At 53.4% G+C, this 16138-nt stretch overlaps 5 protein-coding genes across 5 annotated transcripts; 2 read left to right on the top strand and 3 right to left on the bottom strand.

The window, feature by feature from the left end:
* Positions 1–2580: 2580 nt before the first annotated feature.
* Positions 2581–4577, bottom strand: BO82DRAFT_352786 (aminopeptidase P family protein). Its single transcript, XM_025634786.1, has 2 exons — positions 4346–4577; positions 2581–4243 (listed from the first exon to the last, which is right to left on the bottom strand). The coding sequence occupies exons 1-2, from the start codon at positions 4437–4439 to the stop codon at positions 2856–2858; spliced, it is 1482 nt and encodes a 493-aa protein (XP_025493922.1). The 5' UTR covers positions 4440–4577; the 3' UTR covers positions 2581–2855.
* Positions 4578–5092: 515 nt separating this feature from the next.
* Positions 5093–7180, top strand: BO82DRAFT_352783 (SSH4 family protein). The gene is made up of 3 exons (XM_025634785.1): positions 5093–5793; positions 5893–6198; positions 6259–7180. Exons 1-3 carry the CDS (start codon positions 5364–5366, stop codon positions 7020–7022), a joined length of 1500 nt encoding a protein of 499 aa, XP_025493921.1. The 5' UTR covers positions 5093–5363; the 3' UTR covers positions 7023–7180.
* Positions 7181–9194: 2014 nt separating this feature from the next.
* On the top strand, positions 9195–11400 carry pdeA (3',5'-cyclic-nucleotide phosphodiesterase PDE1). Its single transcript, XM_025638736.1, has 4 exons — positions 9195–9326; positions 9399–9502; positions 9739–10418; positions 10479–11400. The coding sequence occupies exons 2-4, from the start codon at positions 9401–9403 to the stop codon at positions 11284–11286; spliced, it is 1590 nt and encodes a 529-aa protein (XP_025493920.1). The 5' UTR covers positions 9195–9326; positions 9399–9400; the 3' UTR covers positions 11287–11400.
* A 174-nt stretch (positions 11401–11574) lies between these two features.
* BO82DRAFT_390811 (amidase) lies at positions 11575–14014 on the bottom strand. The gene is made up of 3 exons (XM_025638536.1): positions 13802–14014; positions 13036–13649; positions 11575–12963 (listed from the first exon to the last, which is right to left on the bottom strand). The coding sequence occupies exons 1-3, from the start codon at positions 13924–13926 to the stop codon at positions 11813–11815; spliced, it is 1890 nt and encodes a 629-aa protein (XP_025493919.1). The 5' UTR covers positions 13927–14014; the 3' UTR covers positions 11575–11812.
* Positions 14015–14040: 26 nt separating this feature from the next.
* On the bottom strand, positions 14041–15964 carry gwt1 (putative GPI anchor biosynthesis protein Gwt1). Its single transcript, XM_025634784.1, has 2 exons — positions 15771–15964; positions 14041–15651 (listed from the first exon to the last, which is right to left on the bottom strand). Exons 1-2 carry the CDS (start codon positions 15864–15866, stop codon positions 14257–14259), a joined length of 1491 nt encoding a protein of 496 aa, XP_025493918.1. The 5' UTR covers positions 15867–15964; the 3' UTR covers positions 14041–14256.
* Between the last annotated feature and the right edge of the window lie 174 nt (positions 15965–16138).

Below are 16138 nucleotides of genomic sequence, written 5' to 3'. Positions count from 1 at the left end.
AATTGCTCAAATTGTCAGGCCCTCTGCCCTCAGGACTCACTCGGGTCAGGAGTGACAACATCCAACCACGGCAGGTTCGGCATGCATCGAGACTACGGGCGATATCGGGCTCGGGGCTTACTGTCCTGAGTCCGCGTCCGCGCCCTTTGTTCGTACTATGCACTTAGTAATTTAGGCGCTGTAGGCACTAGGCATCCCTACTTTCCCCGTTTCATAGTACGAGGTGTTGTCTAGGATGTCGATTTGTGGGTTGCCAAAAAGCCGCCGAGAGCCTTAGAGCGCATAAGGCCCTTAGATCCTTTGTTTGTTTCGGGATCGACGGCGCTTGGGTTGCCTTTGTGGATACCCGTGAGTTGGAATCTCATCACCGTTGTCGGAGTTGGAGAAGACTCAGTCCTCTATAGTTTTTGAGGCGATTATTGCCCAATGTAGCTTCTCCATTGTGCAATTGGGGGGGCCGCGGGCGGGTAAGACTCTTATAGTAACCGTGTGGGTTACGCTGGGCTTGGGTTGAAATGGTCGGTTTGGAGTGTGCTGAACGCAGTTCTGCTTCGCTAGTCTGATGTGCTCGCGCCAGCAGAATTAGATATGCAGCATGTACTGTATTCATATGTATGTACTGTGCTTATTGAACGTGCTACCTTGGCGCAAGCGAGTATTGTATGAACTCTTGTACATATAACTCACCAGTAGTACCGTGATGTTCTCATTATGCAAAAAGTGCTAGGTAAGTGATTTAACTCTGGGCAATGTATCTGTAGTTACTTTGATCCTCTCTCCACTTTCTCCCTACGCATAGTACTATGAAAATGCCTCTGGCAACTCAACCCCTGCAAGCCATCATGGCCAGCTCACCACCATTCATGCCACTCACCTCTGCACGCAACCACTTTACTTTCTGGTCTGCTCAATTAGCAGGCTGGGGCATAATTCAGTTAACTAATCGAAGTTACTCCATCTGCAGCAAGCATGCAGACCGCAGACGCCTCCCTGGCTCGTCTCAATCAGCGATTCACAACGTGCAGGCACCCGAAAAAAAAGATATATACCATAATGATGTAGCCTACTAATCCATAACTTACTCCCCTCGCCTATTCCACATGTTTTCAGTTCGAAAACCCACTCGACCCATGAAGTCGACACCACGTAGGACGACCGGAGCGTAAACACTACTTACGGAGTGCCTTTCCGAGAAAAGCAAGCATTGAAAAGGGGGGGAAGGAAAAAAATCTGTTGTGTCGTGGCCAAATGCCACCATTACACATGTTCAACCGTTCGTGGCCGAGAAGAACCCTTTCTTAGATAGCCCTACAGAAATTCCCACATGGACTACGGAAGGAGTGTACGGTATGTATATGATTGGGGGAATGTGAGTTGTCTGATTTCCACTTTTTATCCATTTTGTTTTGTTGTTCGTGTTCTACTCTGCTTTATGCAATGCCTGAAGCTACCGGTAACTTACCGTGCGTTCGTGCAAATCCTGGTCATAATCTTGTTTATGGTATGAGCATGGGGTCAATTATATTGCGTTCTCCCAAGTTTGCTGCCACGCTGTAATCATACACCCAAGGCAAACGATGGGGAGTTTGCTCCGTCTCGTCCTGTTCTTCTCGAGTTGTGGCGACTCATGCTTTGTGGTCATCGCATCAAGCCCCAGAGGGCTCATAGCTTTTCCATTCCTCCAGACAGATAACCTTGAAACAATATCTCCCTCGAAAGAAAACGAAGGTTATATATGACGTATCTCAACGGATGCGGTACCACCTCGCCAAACCCTCCTACCCTGCCAATAGTCTGAATTGTTACTGGTGGTGTAACCCGTCATTTCGTCCAACCTTTCAGCAATCAACGAAGCAAGTAGCCCAGATCGGATCATACCAGTACGTATGTGTAGTACGGCTGCTAAGATTCTAACCCCCTTTTTCCCTTGGGGGCAGCTACGTAGTAGCTAGCTAGCTAGCTGACCCAGCTGCAGCTTGCAATCCCACCGTTGAGACATGGGGAGCGGGATTTTTTTTTTTTTTTTTTTTTTTTTTTTTCGTAGTACAGTGTGTCCAGTCTCGCAAGGTAGACTACGTACATACTCGAATCGTGTGCGTTTGTGCCTGGACTGGACTTGTTGTGGTGTGGAGACGGAAAGCGGGCTCGGAAAGATCGTGAAGGCTCTAGTGCTGTCTGGAGTCCTCGGGTTTTGGGTGCCCGGAGCCCGGAAAAGAGAAGGGGGGGCATGGTTATTCGCGGCGTTGCAGGTTTCGGTCTAGATTGTAATCAATTGACCAGGGGCCCATGGACGGAGTGACTGACTGGGTCGTTCTCCGCCAGGGTGGGTTTGCTGTGGGATCAAGCAGTGGGATCATCAATTCATTGTTGATTTGACTCCATAGACTAGAGTGACTGAGCTAACTTACCGGCACGCATCAGGGGATTTCTTGTGTCACTCACTGGTCCTAACGCTGTCGCTGAAGAGATTTCGGTCATACTACGGGGTAGGTACAGTGCATATCCCATCAACTACGACAAGTACTGTGCGGAGTATAATTTGAGGGGTTCGATCTCTGGGATACGCCGAGTGAGGTGCCTGTTGTAAAGATTACAGGTTTGGTTTCAAGGATTGTTGAGCCTGAAAAGTAAGGTTATGATAGTCACAGGAAGAAAGAAGCCCACAGAGTCTTTGAGGCACCACTCACATTCCGCCTCCATCCATGATGATATCTCTGGCCGAATCAATGACGGTCCACACACGCTAGAAGGTCTAGACAGTCGAAGGGACTGTGAAACACGGCTGGATTTCGCCAAGCAACCCGGGATAAAAAGCTGTCTACTCATGTACCGGTAGTCTACTGAGGAGAAAGCAGTCAAGATAAAACTGACTGATGGCTCCCCCGGCCGTTGTCGATCCCGCGACGGATGATCTCCAGCATTTCCTTCCCCTTTGGCGCTGTCGTCAGATTCTCGTATCCCGTCCTCGTCACTAGGATATCGTCCTCGATCCGCACTCCACCGACGGGGATGTACTTCACCGCTTCGACGAAGTTGATGTGTCGGGCGAGCGGTTGCTTCTGAGCATTGGCCAGCGCCAATTGAGAGAAGTAGATGCCGGGCTCGATCGTCACCACCATGCCTTCCTCTAACACTGGAAACGAAAGGCTAGTGGGCGGCACCAGGTCGCGTCTTCCCCGCTGGCCCTGGGCCGTGATTGGCCTCTCCGAGACGTCGTGGACTTCCAGTCCTACGTGGTGTCCCAGCCCGTGAGGGAAGAAAATCGCCGACGCCCCTGACTCCCGGATCTCCTCTACAGGTCCAGGCTTGAGTACGCCCAGTGCTTGTAACCCTTGAATGGCAATGTTGTGTGCCAGGAGCTGCAAGTCTCGAAATCGTACCCCCTGTTTGATGCGCCTGATACATTCCTCTTGCATCTCCTCTACAATTTGATAAACGTCGCGAGCATACTCACTGGGCCACTCCGCGCCCAGGGGGAACGTCCGAGTGACATCGCTCGCATAGCACTCCCATTCCGCCCCCGCATCTAAACAGACCAGCTGTCGACCTTTCAGGGGCTCATTGTTTTTGATGTAGTGAAGGGTGGCGGCGTTGGGACCCGAGCCAGCAATGATCTCGTACGCTTGGTTCTTCGCGCCGTGCGACACACATGTGGCCAGAAATAGTCCTTCGATCTGTGTTTCGTTGGTCATCTTGTGGATCTTCTCCAGCACCTTCCGGTGAGCCAGGCCGGAAATGATGTTTGCCTGGCGAATTAGTTGGATCTCATGGCCATCTTTAATGACTCGAGCCGCATCCATTGCAGGAAGCAGGCGCTCATCGTCTATCCGAAGCTTGGTGGCTGGTGCTTCGGGTTGCTGAGACGTATGAAGAACATACACTGGCGCGGTGTCGTTGTACTCTTGGGCCCAGTACGTGATATCTTTGTCTAGAGAGGTATGGTAGCGAACTCGGTCTACATCAAACCGCCGTTGAGCCTCGTCAACGGTCAGCGTGGGCCCCATCCAGATCGCCCGATGCAGATCGAAGTCGGGAACATAGAGAACCAACAAGTCTTTCTTGATATCGTAGGTCAGAAAGCAATCGGGTTCATCCACGCCACTGAGATAGTAGAAGTAGCGTCTTTGTCGGAAGGTCTGCGGTTGATCCGAATCTCCCCAATTGATTGTTGGTGTGCCGGCAAGATAGATAAGGCCGCTCGAGACCCCCAGTTTTATCGCGACCCTGCGCGCATGCTGCTTGGCTGTGCAAACTGTCTGTCAGCGTTGAACAAAGGAACCAACCAAGTGTTTCTATAGAAGGAATGGAGGGGCAGAGCAAACCGGCAATTGAAATGCAAGCATACCTGGGTATTTATCGAATTCATGGCCCTTGACGGACCAGCGAACATTGCAGACCTTCAGATCGGAGACAAGATCCGGATGAGCTGAGACACGCATTGCTTGAGAGAATGCAGGCGCTAAAGTAAGATGTGAGGACTAAGATCAATGTGTCAAGAGTAGGAGGGGATGGCCCGGAGGTAGGAGGATTTCACGCAGGAGGAAGAAGGAGGAGGAGAGGGTGACCAAGGAGGTGAGATGAACAAGCGTGGAGATAAGCGCCTGGCATTTGATTGTGTTTTGGAACGCGGGTCCCCTGAAGGAGGGAGTCATACGCGCCAGACGGAGCCGATACACGATCTCTACCCGCAATGGGGTAGAGTGACTGCGGGCGGTCCCGTATCTGTGCCGTATCTTACCAGTGTCGTACCAGCGATAACGATCCATGATGGGGATGTCATCATCATTTTTCCCTTTGTGGTCGCGGCCTTGCATCGGAGGGAGAGAGAGAACAGGCAAATACTCCATAATGTGCAAGTTAAAAAATGCTCCAGGAACGAGGGGTTGAATTGTCTAAAATGTTGGTTAAATGGAACATTCAGCCAACCAGCCAGCCAACCTGTCAGTCAGCCAACAAACACCGCACTCCCTCTCTCTTAGACCCTTAGCGAGGGCCTGGAATGGTTGCTGATAAAAAAAGTGGCTTGATACGCCGTCATCCGGACGCATCGCCCGGAAGCGTCGCTGCCTTTTGCCCCCCCACATGCGCCTCTCGGGCTCTCACTTTGGCTCTCACTCAACTTTCACTCTCTCTTCCTACTCTTCCGCCTGCTTTCTTGTTGAAATTTCAGGCTTCCTTATCTCATAATCTAATCTCCTCTCCCTGCCCCTCTGTCATTCACCTCACCCCGTCCCTCATTGTGATATTATTTATCTTCTGGCGTTTCCACGTCACCGTTCGTTTGGCTGAATCCTGGTCCAACCCCGACCCTTCTCACCGTCGTATAATCGGCCAGCCTGAGACATCGAGCCAGTCAATGAACGATGCGGGCATATGAGGCAGCGGCTGCCGCTGGCTATAATATGCCTTCGACTTTAGTCAACCACTTTCCAGCCACCATTGCCCATCCGCCGACTGATCCTCACCTAACTGCCTCAAATTTGGATCATGATCGAGTTCTGTTGGCAATGCCCCAAGACAATAGCGGTCTGGTCGGCACCAGTGGCAACTCCTCCGGTTCGACCGGGAAGGGCATTCTGATTGGCGTCTTGTCCGCTTTTGGCTCAGCAGCCGTTGCAGTCCTTGTTCTCGCAGTCTTCTTTTTCTTCAAGTACACTCAGCGCGGTAGGATCATCCTCGATCGCATCGGCCGACCCGGTGAGTTCGACGATGAACAGGCGTTCTTGCGCGAGGAAGCGGAGGCTCTGGAAACCATGGACGATTTGTCGCGGTCGGAATACTTGCGAGCAAAAGGTGAGTTTACTCTTCTCCGTCCCTCGATGCGGTCGCCGCCAGTCGCAAAACCCGTAGACTGTCTCGCGCGCGTTCGTGGCATGCTAATTTGCTGGGTAGCGTTTATCGAGGCCAACCCACCCGAGTCTATGCAAACCGACATCTCGCTGTCTCAGTTCCTCGCGATCCAAGAAAAAGGAGTGTCGGCCTGGGAGTTTCAACCCGAACTAGAGATCGCCAACTGCTTCGTCGAGGGTAGGACTGAGATTGAGTTCTATGATTCAGAATGCAGTGTCCAGACCAACCTGCCGGTTCCGAAACAGAATGACGTATATTACTGGGAGGCTAAGATCTATGATAAGCCGGAGAACACCCTCATCAGCATTGGCATGACCACGAAACCGTACCCTTTGTTCAAATTACCAGGTACGTCCCCAGGGTCACAAATGGGTGATTCACCCTGCTAATGCACTACCTGCCTGACAGGGTATCACAAATCCTCGGTCGCATATCAGTCAACAGGTCACAGGAGATACAACCAACCGTTCGCATCAACGCCTTATGGTCCCCCGCTTCTCCAAGGCGACGTTATTGGTGTTGGGTATCGACCGCGCTCCGGCACGATCTTCTTCACTCGCAACGGCAAGAAGCTGGAAGATGTGGCGCACGGACAAAAGTCCCAAAACTTTTTCCCGACAGTCGGGGCCAACGGACCCTGCACCGTGCATGTGAATTTCGGCCAGATGGGCTTCGTTTTCATTGAAGCGAATGTCAAGAAATGGGGTCTAGCTCCGATGACCGGCAGCCTGGCGCCGCCGCCTCCTTATGGGAGCGAACAGGGCAGTATCCTTCTCGAATCTGGTCGAGAAAGTGCTGCGCAGATCTCACAGCGAGTATACCAAGATGCCAATAATGCACGAACAAGCTCTACCCTCAGGTTCGGTCCATCCGTCAGCCCGGGTCCCGTGCGTTCTCCGACCGATATTTCTCTCGCCCAACTCGCTCACATACCCTCCCACGAAGATGTGGGTGAAGGCTCAAGTCGTACCAATGCTGGAGACACTGAGCAGGCACCTTTGTTAAACACGGACGATCTCGATCAGGTTCCACCTCCGGAGTACTCGAGCCCAGATGGCAGCCGAAGGGGTAGCGATGATATCCCTTTCGAGGATCAGCCTCCGATACCAAGCTACGATGCTGCGGTCGGCAACCGTAACGATCATGGTCCCTACACGGATGAAAGTCGTTGAGGGTGCTCTTCCTTTTGTTCCGTGATGTTCGTCGATATGTTCTGGGTGTGTATAGGGTGTGGTAGCCATTGAATCTGTCGGTATATTCATTCTGTTCATCTATTTTTAGCGGCCACGGCTGGCGTTTTTTTTTTCTTTCTTTTTTTTTTTTTTTTTTTGTCAAGGCGAAACTGTTCTTCAGGCTGGGTTTCATGGGTTCGCCGCTAGATGTGGCAACGATGTTCTTGATTTTCTTTGCGTATATACGGTCCGGTCACAGTGTGGTTCGTTTGCGATTTGGCTTTGGGAGTCATCATGTCTGACGGACTCTCAGGCGCAAAGCTGCGACTTCCGTTTCTGCGCGGCGTACGACGACCTCTTTTCCACTCGGACTTCAGCGTGTCCAAAGCGACAGTGTCGATGATGATATCCCCAAGTTTATCTTCTTTTTTTTTTTTTACTGGTGTCTGAACAGTACAAAAATTTATCATTCACCTGCTGCTATTCTCGAGCACAGGAATGCTCTTTTAAGAGGCATGCCTTAGCCTGTCGCCGGGGTTTCTAATCTCGCACGTGGGTTCTTCGTAGCAAACGACCTAAGCGCTTGGATGGATCATAAATATTGAAGCCATTAGCCACATCACATGCTATCGGGAAGCCTACTGGCTTCTGGTCCACAGCTCGATCAGAGCTTCACTTGCGAATAATATCCATGATGTTCGGGACGAGGTGCAGGCCGGATTGAGATTGTTGAGAGTGGAAAAGCATGCGCCAGCCGCTTAGTTTGATAGTGTCGAATCCTCGCTGCAAGGAGGTTCACCTCAATGGTCAGACGTGTCACGTCAATGACACGGTGAGAATTGAATCAACAAAGTGTATGAGCAACGTGGGGTAAATCAATTGACCGAGGGAGATACGGTAGCGAGGGAGATCAGGAGGATATTGTGGACAGTGGGCGAGTGGTTCGTGGGTTTAAACTAATGGAGTCTAGAATCGAAGTCCTCCGTAACTACTCCGCCTGGACATCACTCTTCCTCACTCAGAACTCTCTTCTTCTCTTTCTTATTCCTTTTTCCTTTTTCCCTTTCCCCTTTCTTTCCCCTCTCCTTTGAGTTTGAGGCTGTTGTCTTTCTTCTTTCCAGATTGTTATATCTGTTGGGTCGACCTTTCCTTCCGCTGTGTTTCATAGCGTGTGAAAGAAAAGAAGAGCAGCGGAGGCTAACCTACTCATACTACCAACTTATCCTCTCACGTCATTGCCCACCAGCCAGCCTGTACCTACGTTCTTTTTCCTTTACCCCAACTTGTCTCCCCCAACAACCCTATGCTTCCTACTACCTTTTCTTTCTGCTAAGCTCTTAAACTTTTGATCGCGTCGCTTCTCTTGACACGAGAGGGCAATCACTGGTCCAAGTTCGCCCTCCAACCGAGGGGCGCATTGCGAACTCCTCGTCCAGCTGCTCAGTTATCGTCGGCGTCATCGGGTGCTCGATCCGTAAATCCCCCTCCCCACAGGCCCTCGTCTCTTCCTCTCTTAATTCACCATCCGACCCCGAAGATACCCCCACTCGATATCTAATAAGTGATCGACCTATCAAACGCATGTATCGCAACTCTACTTCTGCTACTCTCGTGTCTCCGTCCCCCGGCGGCCTCCCTGATACAGTGCCCGACTGCCAAGGCACTACTTTACAAGGCTTTTTAATCGCCAACGCTCCTCCGCGCACCTGTCAGCCACCAAATCATTGGGGCCCTTAGGGTGCGCATTAGCGTCTTGCTCCTAGCCATTGGGGTGCGCTCAACTAACTGCATTGTACATTGCTGGGTGTGACAGAGCTGTGCCCCGGATTCGTGGGGTAGCACCGCCGGGACCCTTTCAAATCTCTTGCTGGCTGTCACTTCAACTGGAGGAGGACAACCAGTTGGGTCTACCATTTCTTTCCTCCATTTTCTTGTCCTGGTGACACAGCTTCGAGTAAGGAACCTCTGACCTGCTCGCGACAACCGCCGGACGGTCAAATCAAGAAGGGCAGCGCTTCTTGTCCCGTAACCAACCATTCTGCGACCAGCCGCTCCGTCGCGGAGAGTCTACGGTCACATCACGCGCTCCTCACTGGATCTAACTTAATTTCGTTGAAGCTCTACAGGCAAAGATATATTTTGAATTGTCAGAGCACGCTTTGGGCGTAGATTTGACCCCAGCAGAGACTAACGCGTAGGCCGCAACCACCAGCGTCATAGCTCCCATTAGGGCGTATTTCCGTGCAGAAGTCTGGGCATTTGGAGAGGGGGGGAAGAAACCAGTCAAATAGAAACTGGAGAAGTGTGAGTCGAAAGCCTGCCTTACGTGCTACACTATTCCTTCGTTGCTTTTCTATGCTTACATGATCCCATCAGATATGGCTCGGAACATGCAGCAAGTTGGGGAACGCGATGGTGAAGAAACGCCTTCCAAGGGCAGTGAAGAAGGAGGAACCTCGGGTTTGCAAGTAGTTGTCTTGGTAAGTTAGCCGCGACTTGTGTTTGTATGTCTCATACCCTGTTCCTCCCAATCGATCTATATGGCTTGTTCTCCAGTTTGATATGTTGTGCTGAGACATGCCGGCTTGCTCCACCTCACTATGCGTCTTGGCACCCTTTCGCTGCATCTGTGCAGCTCTCACGGTGTAGATTCTTTCTGAAGTTCCATGGGGCGTCGCCTGCATGCAAGTATTCGTGACTAACACTTGAATGAAAGGGCCCAACGGGAGGTCCACGCGAAGATCGGGTCACAGGCTTACTGGTTCGCTCGACGTCGAGTAGATGGTCAGCAAACTCGGTAATCGCAGTGGACGCAGGGACCCTTCTCTGCGGAGTCATCAACATTCTCGAGCAATTCGACAACCAACAAGCTGTCCTGGATGGCGGGCCATTCAGCGGCCTCGAGCTGCCTTTTAACAATGCTCCTGCGAACGCAGCACATTTCTTCCGCCACGTTATCGGTGCCATTCTGATCACACATCCCCACCTGGACCATCTATCAGCGTTTGCAATCAATACGCCAGCCTTGGAAGCTGGAAATGGCGCGAAAACAATTGCTGCTCTGCCATCCGTGGTCACTGCCATCAAGACCCACGTCTTCAATGATGTGATCTGGCCTAATTTGTCAGATGAGGAGGGGGGCGCTGGACTGGTTACTTATCAGCGCCTACGCGAGGGAGGCGAACCGATGCTGGGAATTGGTGATGAGAGGGGATACAAACGAGTATGCGAGGGATTGGTGGCGAAATGCTTTGGTGTTAGCCATGGAAGCTGCAGACTGCATCCTCCTACCGAGAACGACGTCCACCATCGGCTGAGCAGCGCAGCCTATGGCCCGGGTCCGATGAAGATCAGTCCTGGGGGCTTTTCATTTTCTACAGATGAGCTAGACACGGGGTAAGCTTAGATGTAGACTTTCACTGGTTCGCGCATCGAGTGGTGCTAACTTGAAGTCAGGTACTATTCTCCCGTGGACTCGACTGGTCTTCGGGGCCCTGGGAAAGAAAAATGGACCACAGTCGAAAGCTCTGTCTTCTTCATACGCTGTCCGGTTGCAAAACGAGAAGTGATGTTTTTTGGTGATGTTGAACCTGACTCGATCTCCCGGAACCCGCGCAACAAGCGCGTCTGGGAAGTGGCGGCACCGAAGATCGCTAGTGGGCAGCTGCGCGCGATCTTTATCGAGTGTTCTTACAACGATGACGTTGAGGACGACTATCTCTACGGACATCTTTGTCCACGACATCTAATCACCGAGTTGACTGCGCTTGCGAGCATTGTTAGGGAGATCAAATTCCCGGATTCCAATGCAACCAAGAAACGCAAACGTGCCTCCGCTCCCGATGTGGGCACAGATGTACCCCTTAGCCCCAAATCGAAGAGGTTGGCTCTCACGGGAGAGAAGGGCCAATCTTCGAGTCGTCGAGGATCCAATCGAAGCACCCGTCGCCACACCCGTGCCAAGGCATCGTTCGAGGAGCCCGATGAGAAGCTAGAAGGAGGAAGCCCAGCTGTCTCGCAACCCGCGACTGATGTTGGGATCAATACGCAACTCGCCGAGAGTTCTGATCCTCTCACAACACACACCTGGCCGGAGCCGCCCCTGGCTGGATTGAGGGTCTATGTTATCCATATCAAGGATCATCTGACCGACGGCCCCCCTGCAGCGGAACGCATTCTTCATGAACTCCAAGCTCAGGGGAAATCGGCCGGGCTGGGGTGTGAATTCCGTGTTCCTGACCGGGGGGAGAGCATCTTCATCTAGTTTGGTTGTATGGTCATTTTTGCCTTACATGGGGTTATGTCTAGATGTCTGGTCAGCAGGCAGTATGATGAATGGTGTGCTTCTGAGGCTGATCGAGCTGTCGATTCAGCTGCCCCGAGAATAGAGGCATTTAGCCTGCGTTGTTTTATCCTTAATACTGCATAGAGTTCTCTGAATACCCACATTTGCTAAGACGTTACTTTACTCGTGGTCTACGCGTTTCGTTGAATGTCTACCCTCTGCATTCTCCGTCCCATCGCTGCTGGCAGCTATTGTTATTCCATGGTTGTTTTCTCTCACGCAGTGTATTCCAAGTACATCAGTTTTAATTGCCCTACACGGGCTCAAGGCCGTTATTACATACTCGCCTTCTCACATGAGGTATTATCAGCACCGAAACGTAGTCCCTTTGACCTGCAGAACCCTCCGCATAATTACAAACCACAAAAGATCGCACAGCCAAGGCTTTTTGTTTGACAATTCATCCACATGTCATGTCATGGTTTTTTTTTTTTTTTGTCCGGTATCAATCGGAACTTGCCTTTTTGGCCAACTCGATAATATCCTCCCACAACGCCCCCTCCCCACTAGGGGTTTTGATCCCTCCTCCTTTTCCTTCCCCATCAGCAGCCTCCAACGCCCCCTCCAGCTCCCTCGCAAACGCAATTAGCTCCTCCTCCTTCCCCCACTCCGCCATTGCCATCAACCCGACCGGGACCTTTCCTCCTCCTTCTCCACCACCACCCTCAGCATCCACCCACCCAACAGGACACGAAATGGCCGGACACCCCGTGAAGTTCGCCAGCCAGACATACTCCATATTCCGGACGGAGGCGGCGCCATCGGACAGGCCGCGCGTCAGATCCGCGGGGCCGTGGATCCTCCACCCGGGGATCGGGGTGGTGGGCGAGCAGATGATCAAGCCGGGATGCTGCCGGAACAGGTGGGCCAGGTGGGCCATGAGGCAGTGGCGGAGGCGCTGGGCGGCCAGGAAATCCTGGCCCGTGATCTGGTACATGCCCATGGAGACGAGGACCTTGTTGGGCGCGGTGAGCTGGCTGATCTGCGCCGGGTGCAGGCCGGACGCGATCTCGGCCATGATGGTTAGGACGTGCGCGCGTTGGCCTTCGGGGAGGTAGGGGATTTCTAGGTCCTTGGTTGTGGTGGTCGTGGTCGTGGGGAGGTGCGTGAGGGCTTGGTTGAAGATGGTGCGGACGGTGGGGTGGGCGCGGTCCAGCCAGGCGGGGATGAGACCTATCGTTCTCGGGGTTTGGGCTGGGGTTGTCGTTGATGGTGAGGTGGAAGGTGGTAAGGTTGATAGGGGCGGGGGGAAGGCGGAGGAGATCGGGTCCTGGGCTGCGGGCGCGGGCGTCGCCATGATGCGGTACGCCAGCGCCAGGTCGTCCAGGCTGCTAGCCATCGGGCCGTACACGCCCACCGTCGGCGCCAGCGAGACCGTCGGCGTGCCGCTGATGCGGCCGTGCGTGGCCTTCAGTCCCCAGATTCCGCAGAAGGAGGATGGGATCCGGATCGACCCTCCGCCGTCGGCGCCGAGCGCGATGGGCACCAGCCCGGCGCTGACGGCGTAGCCGGAGCCGCCGGACGAGCCGCCGCAGTAGTAGTCCGGGTTGTGCGGGTTGCGCGGGGTCCCGTAGTTGGGGTTGTTGTTGTTCGTATCTGGCGGGTGAGGTGGGTTTTCTTGTTAGAAACTCCTCAAATCTCTTGTTGGAGGGGGGGGGGAAGAATCACCTAGCCCCAGCTCATGCATGCTCGTCTTTCCGATGATGATCGCCCCCGCTTCTTCCCATTGCTTCGCGCACCATGAAGTCCCCTGATACTTGCCCTTGAAGTCGATCTTGCTGCCCAGCGTCCGCCGGTATCCCTCCAGGTGCACCTCGTCCTTGACGGCCACGGGCACGCCGTCCATCGGCCCCAGCGGTTGGCCCGCCCTGTACCGCTGCGTCGACGCCGCCGCGGCCGCCCGAACCCGCTCGGCCTGCGACTCCAGAAACGCGACCGAGTGTTTGTGTCCGCGGCCGCCCTCTGGTTCCCCTGCGGGATCCGCATCGCGCTGGATCAGCGGTAACAGGGCCTCGGCCACGGCCGAGGGCGTCAATTGCCCCGACTGATAGAGAGCCACATAGTCGGCGGAGGTGTAGTACCCCTTGTGATCTTTCCGTTTCTGGGTTGGCACCGGGAGTGTTGCGGTCGTCGTTGACGCTGACGATGGAGTCGCGCGGTCGAGGACCGGAATCACGGTGGGATCGTAGCGCGGGGCGTAGTCGTCGAGAGGGAGGTCGCGGATGAAGTTGAAGCCGGCGTTGCGCCAGAAGTAGTTCTGGATGACGCCGACGTGCTGGATTCTGCACGATTTCGGGGTGGTTTAGTTTTTGTCTTATGCTTGTCTTCTGAAGGCGCGCGCCGGGGGAGGGAGAGAGAGGGAAGCTGAAGGTGCAGGGCTAGAGGTGACTCGGTGGCTGCGATAGCTAAGGGAAGAAAGACAGTTGCAGCTTACAGGCTCGCTCCGATCGCTAGAGGCATGCCTCGGAAGACGGGGATCACTTGGTCTTCATTTTTGTAGGGGACGGATGGCCCCTCGCGGACTTCCGGATATTGGAGGAATTGGGGCTCTGCGCTCATGATGCGCGGAGATTCAATGGCACATTCGAGGGTTGGAGAGTGCGGAAATGAGGGTGACGAAGAGAAAGAGAAAGTGAACAAGATGGTGGGTGGAAGGAAGTACAGCACAGTCCGTTAAGTTAGTGGCTCCGCTCAATCCCGTCGAGCCAAATTGATTCCCCACATGAGCTCCTGTCCTCCTTTGTCTGCGGAGCCGCGGCTCACCATGTGCTTCAATGCTAAATCAGCCTTGCTAACTTCCTCTGCAGTGGATATAACGAGGCAACACTCTAATTTTGTCGGATCAATATACACTCATCATCTAATACAATATTGGCACTTTCTGGCGCATCAGAGTGCCAATTTAATTCCAGCCCGGTCCAGCCCCAGTGCAACCCCCGTCAGGACTGCGAGATACCCGATCAAGATGGCCATGGCCTGAGCGGTATTGAGGTCCAAGGTAGGAACGCTCAGATTCACCGCGCCGGTGAGAAGGTTGGCCACCAAGAATACCGCCAGTCCACCCTTGTTGAAGGCCGAAAGGATCGGGCTGGTTGCAAAGGAGACCCGCTCCGCTTCGCCCTCTCTTCCCAACGCCCGATGGACGGATGGGAAGAAGATCGTCTCCAGGAGACAGAACACGAAAAGCTGAGCGTTGTTGAAGGCCGCCACCCATACTACGTATGGCATGTTGGCCAGGCGCCGCGACACCGGAAGATTTGCGCCGTAGCCCAGCGCATACGTCGAGTTGAGCAGGAAGATCCCGGTCCAGACCAGAGCCTGGCCCCCCAAGGTAGCTAACACACGTTTCCGGGCCTGTTGCGGGGTGGTGGACAGCGATGTTCCGCGTGGCATGATCCTGATACCAATGGCCCGGCCAGCCAGGAAGATTGCAAAGTACCCTACGAACGAAAACACCCCTTCCCGATTCTTGGAGAGCAAGTCGGGTCCCCGGGGAGCGACCAGTATATAGCTCTTCAGGTCAGTGGATTCCAGAGCCACCTGATACAAAACCGCAACCCCAAGGGACAAGAGCTCGTAGGATGGGACCAGCGCAGCGAGGGTGTCAAAAATCTCAACGAAAGGAGGCAAGAAGCCTAGGGTGAAAAAGAAGTTCCAATGCACGCCATATTCTGTCACATGCTCAGCATAGTCGAGACCTTTGACACTGTACAGTCGGACCAGGCCCAAGGCGAGCAGAGGGATGGAGTGGCGGGTCGAGGCCACCAGTCGCTGACCCAGGGACTTCTTCGGGCCTCCGGTTTGACGACTCTTGAGAACTGAGCGAGCCGAAACCACCCCTCCAGAGAACACAAACGACCCGACTCCCAGATCCATGAGCGAGGTTCCCCAATTTTCGACTTTGGCAAATCGCCTGGGGAACACACGGAAGTCCACGGCCAGAATGGCAGCACAGGTGATGACCATCATACATGCCCGATAGGTTGTCAAATAAGGGAGAATTGGAAGGGACTGGTCGGACTCGGATTCACTTTGTTTCGCCATCGAAGCATGCGGCGGTGGCTTGGCCTTTTTTTGAGCGGGTTGAGGTCGTGAATTAAGCAGCAGCAGTAGAGCCGGGGCGAGGAGAAGAGCGTTCAGAGTCCATGGTGCTGCAGAATACACGGTGGTTGCAAAGAGAATCGCAAGGATATTGAGTAGGAAATCAGTGACCAGCGCCGCGGAGGTGTATGGAGAGAAGAAGGAAAGACGGGACTGGAGGAGGGACCAAAGAAGGATGGCGGCCTAGAAGATATCACGAATCAGAAGAGAAGAGACAAGATGAGAGGAGGCAGGTTGAGTTCGAAGAATAGTACACACTGAGGTGCCTTTCAGATACTGGACATGTGTACACAACAACATACCGGAGCTACCAAGGTCACCGCATTAATCTCGAGGATGCTCCCACCGGCTAGGTTAGACACAAAAGCCTCTTTACGGGCTTTGTAGCTCGGATCCATGAGCTGATATCGCTAAGCGCCTTGAAGAGAAGCCAGAAGTTAATCTTGCATTAGTGTGGGTGTTTGTCGTTGAGACAGGAATGGAGACAAGTGCGTTGTGAATAATTGATGAATGAACTGAAGGCGGAGAGCAGAAGCATAACAACACAACTAACTGGCTGCAGAGTCCAAACGGCCCAATCCGGTAAGTACAGTTGTCACTCCCCGCCTTTCTGTCGCCCGCCTTTTCGCAACATCACAACAAACAGCGCTCCTGTCATCTTTTGAAGAAT

The sequence above is a fragment of the Aspergillus uvarum genome (genome assembly GCF_003184745.1).
Source record: "Aspergillus uvarum CBS 121591 unplaced genomic scaffold BO82scaffold_15, whole genome shotgun sequence".
Taxonomy (NCBI): domain Eukaryota; kingdom Fungi; phylum Ascomycota; class Eurotiomycetes; order Eurotiales; family Aspergillaceae; genus Aspergillus; species Aspergillus uvarum.
The sequence above is the reverse complement of the archived record's forward strand: the minus strand, read 5'-3'. Positions and strand labels throughout refer to the sequence as shown.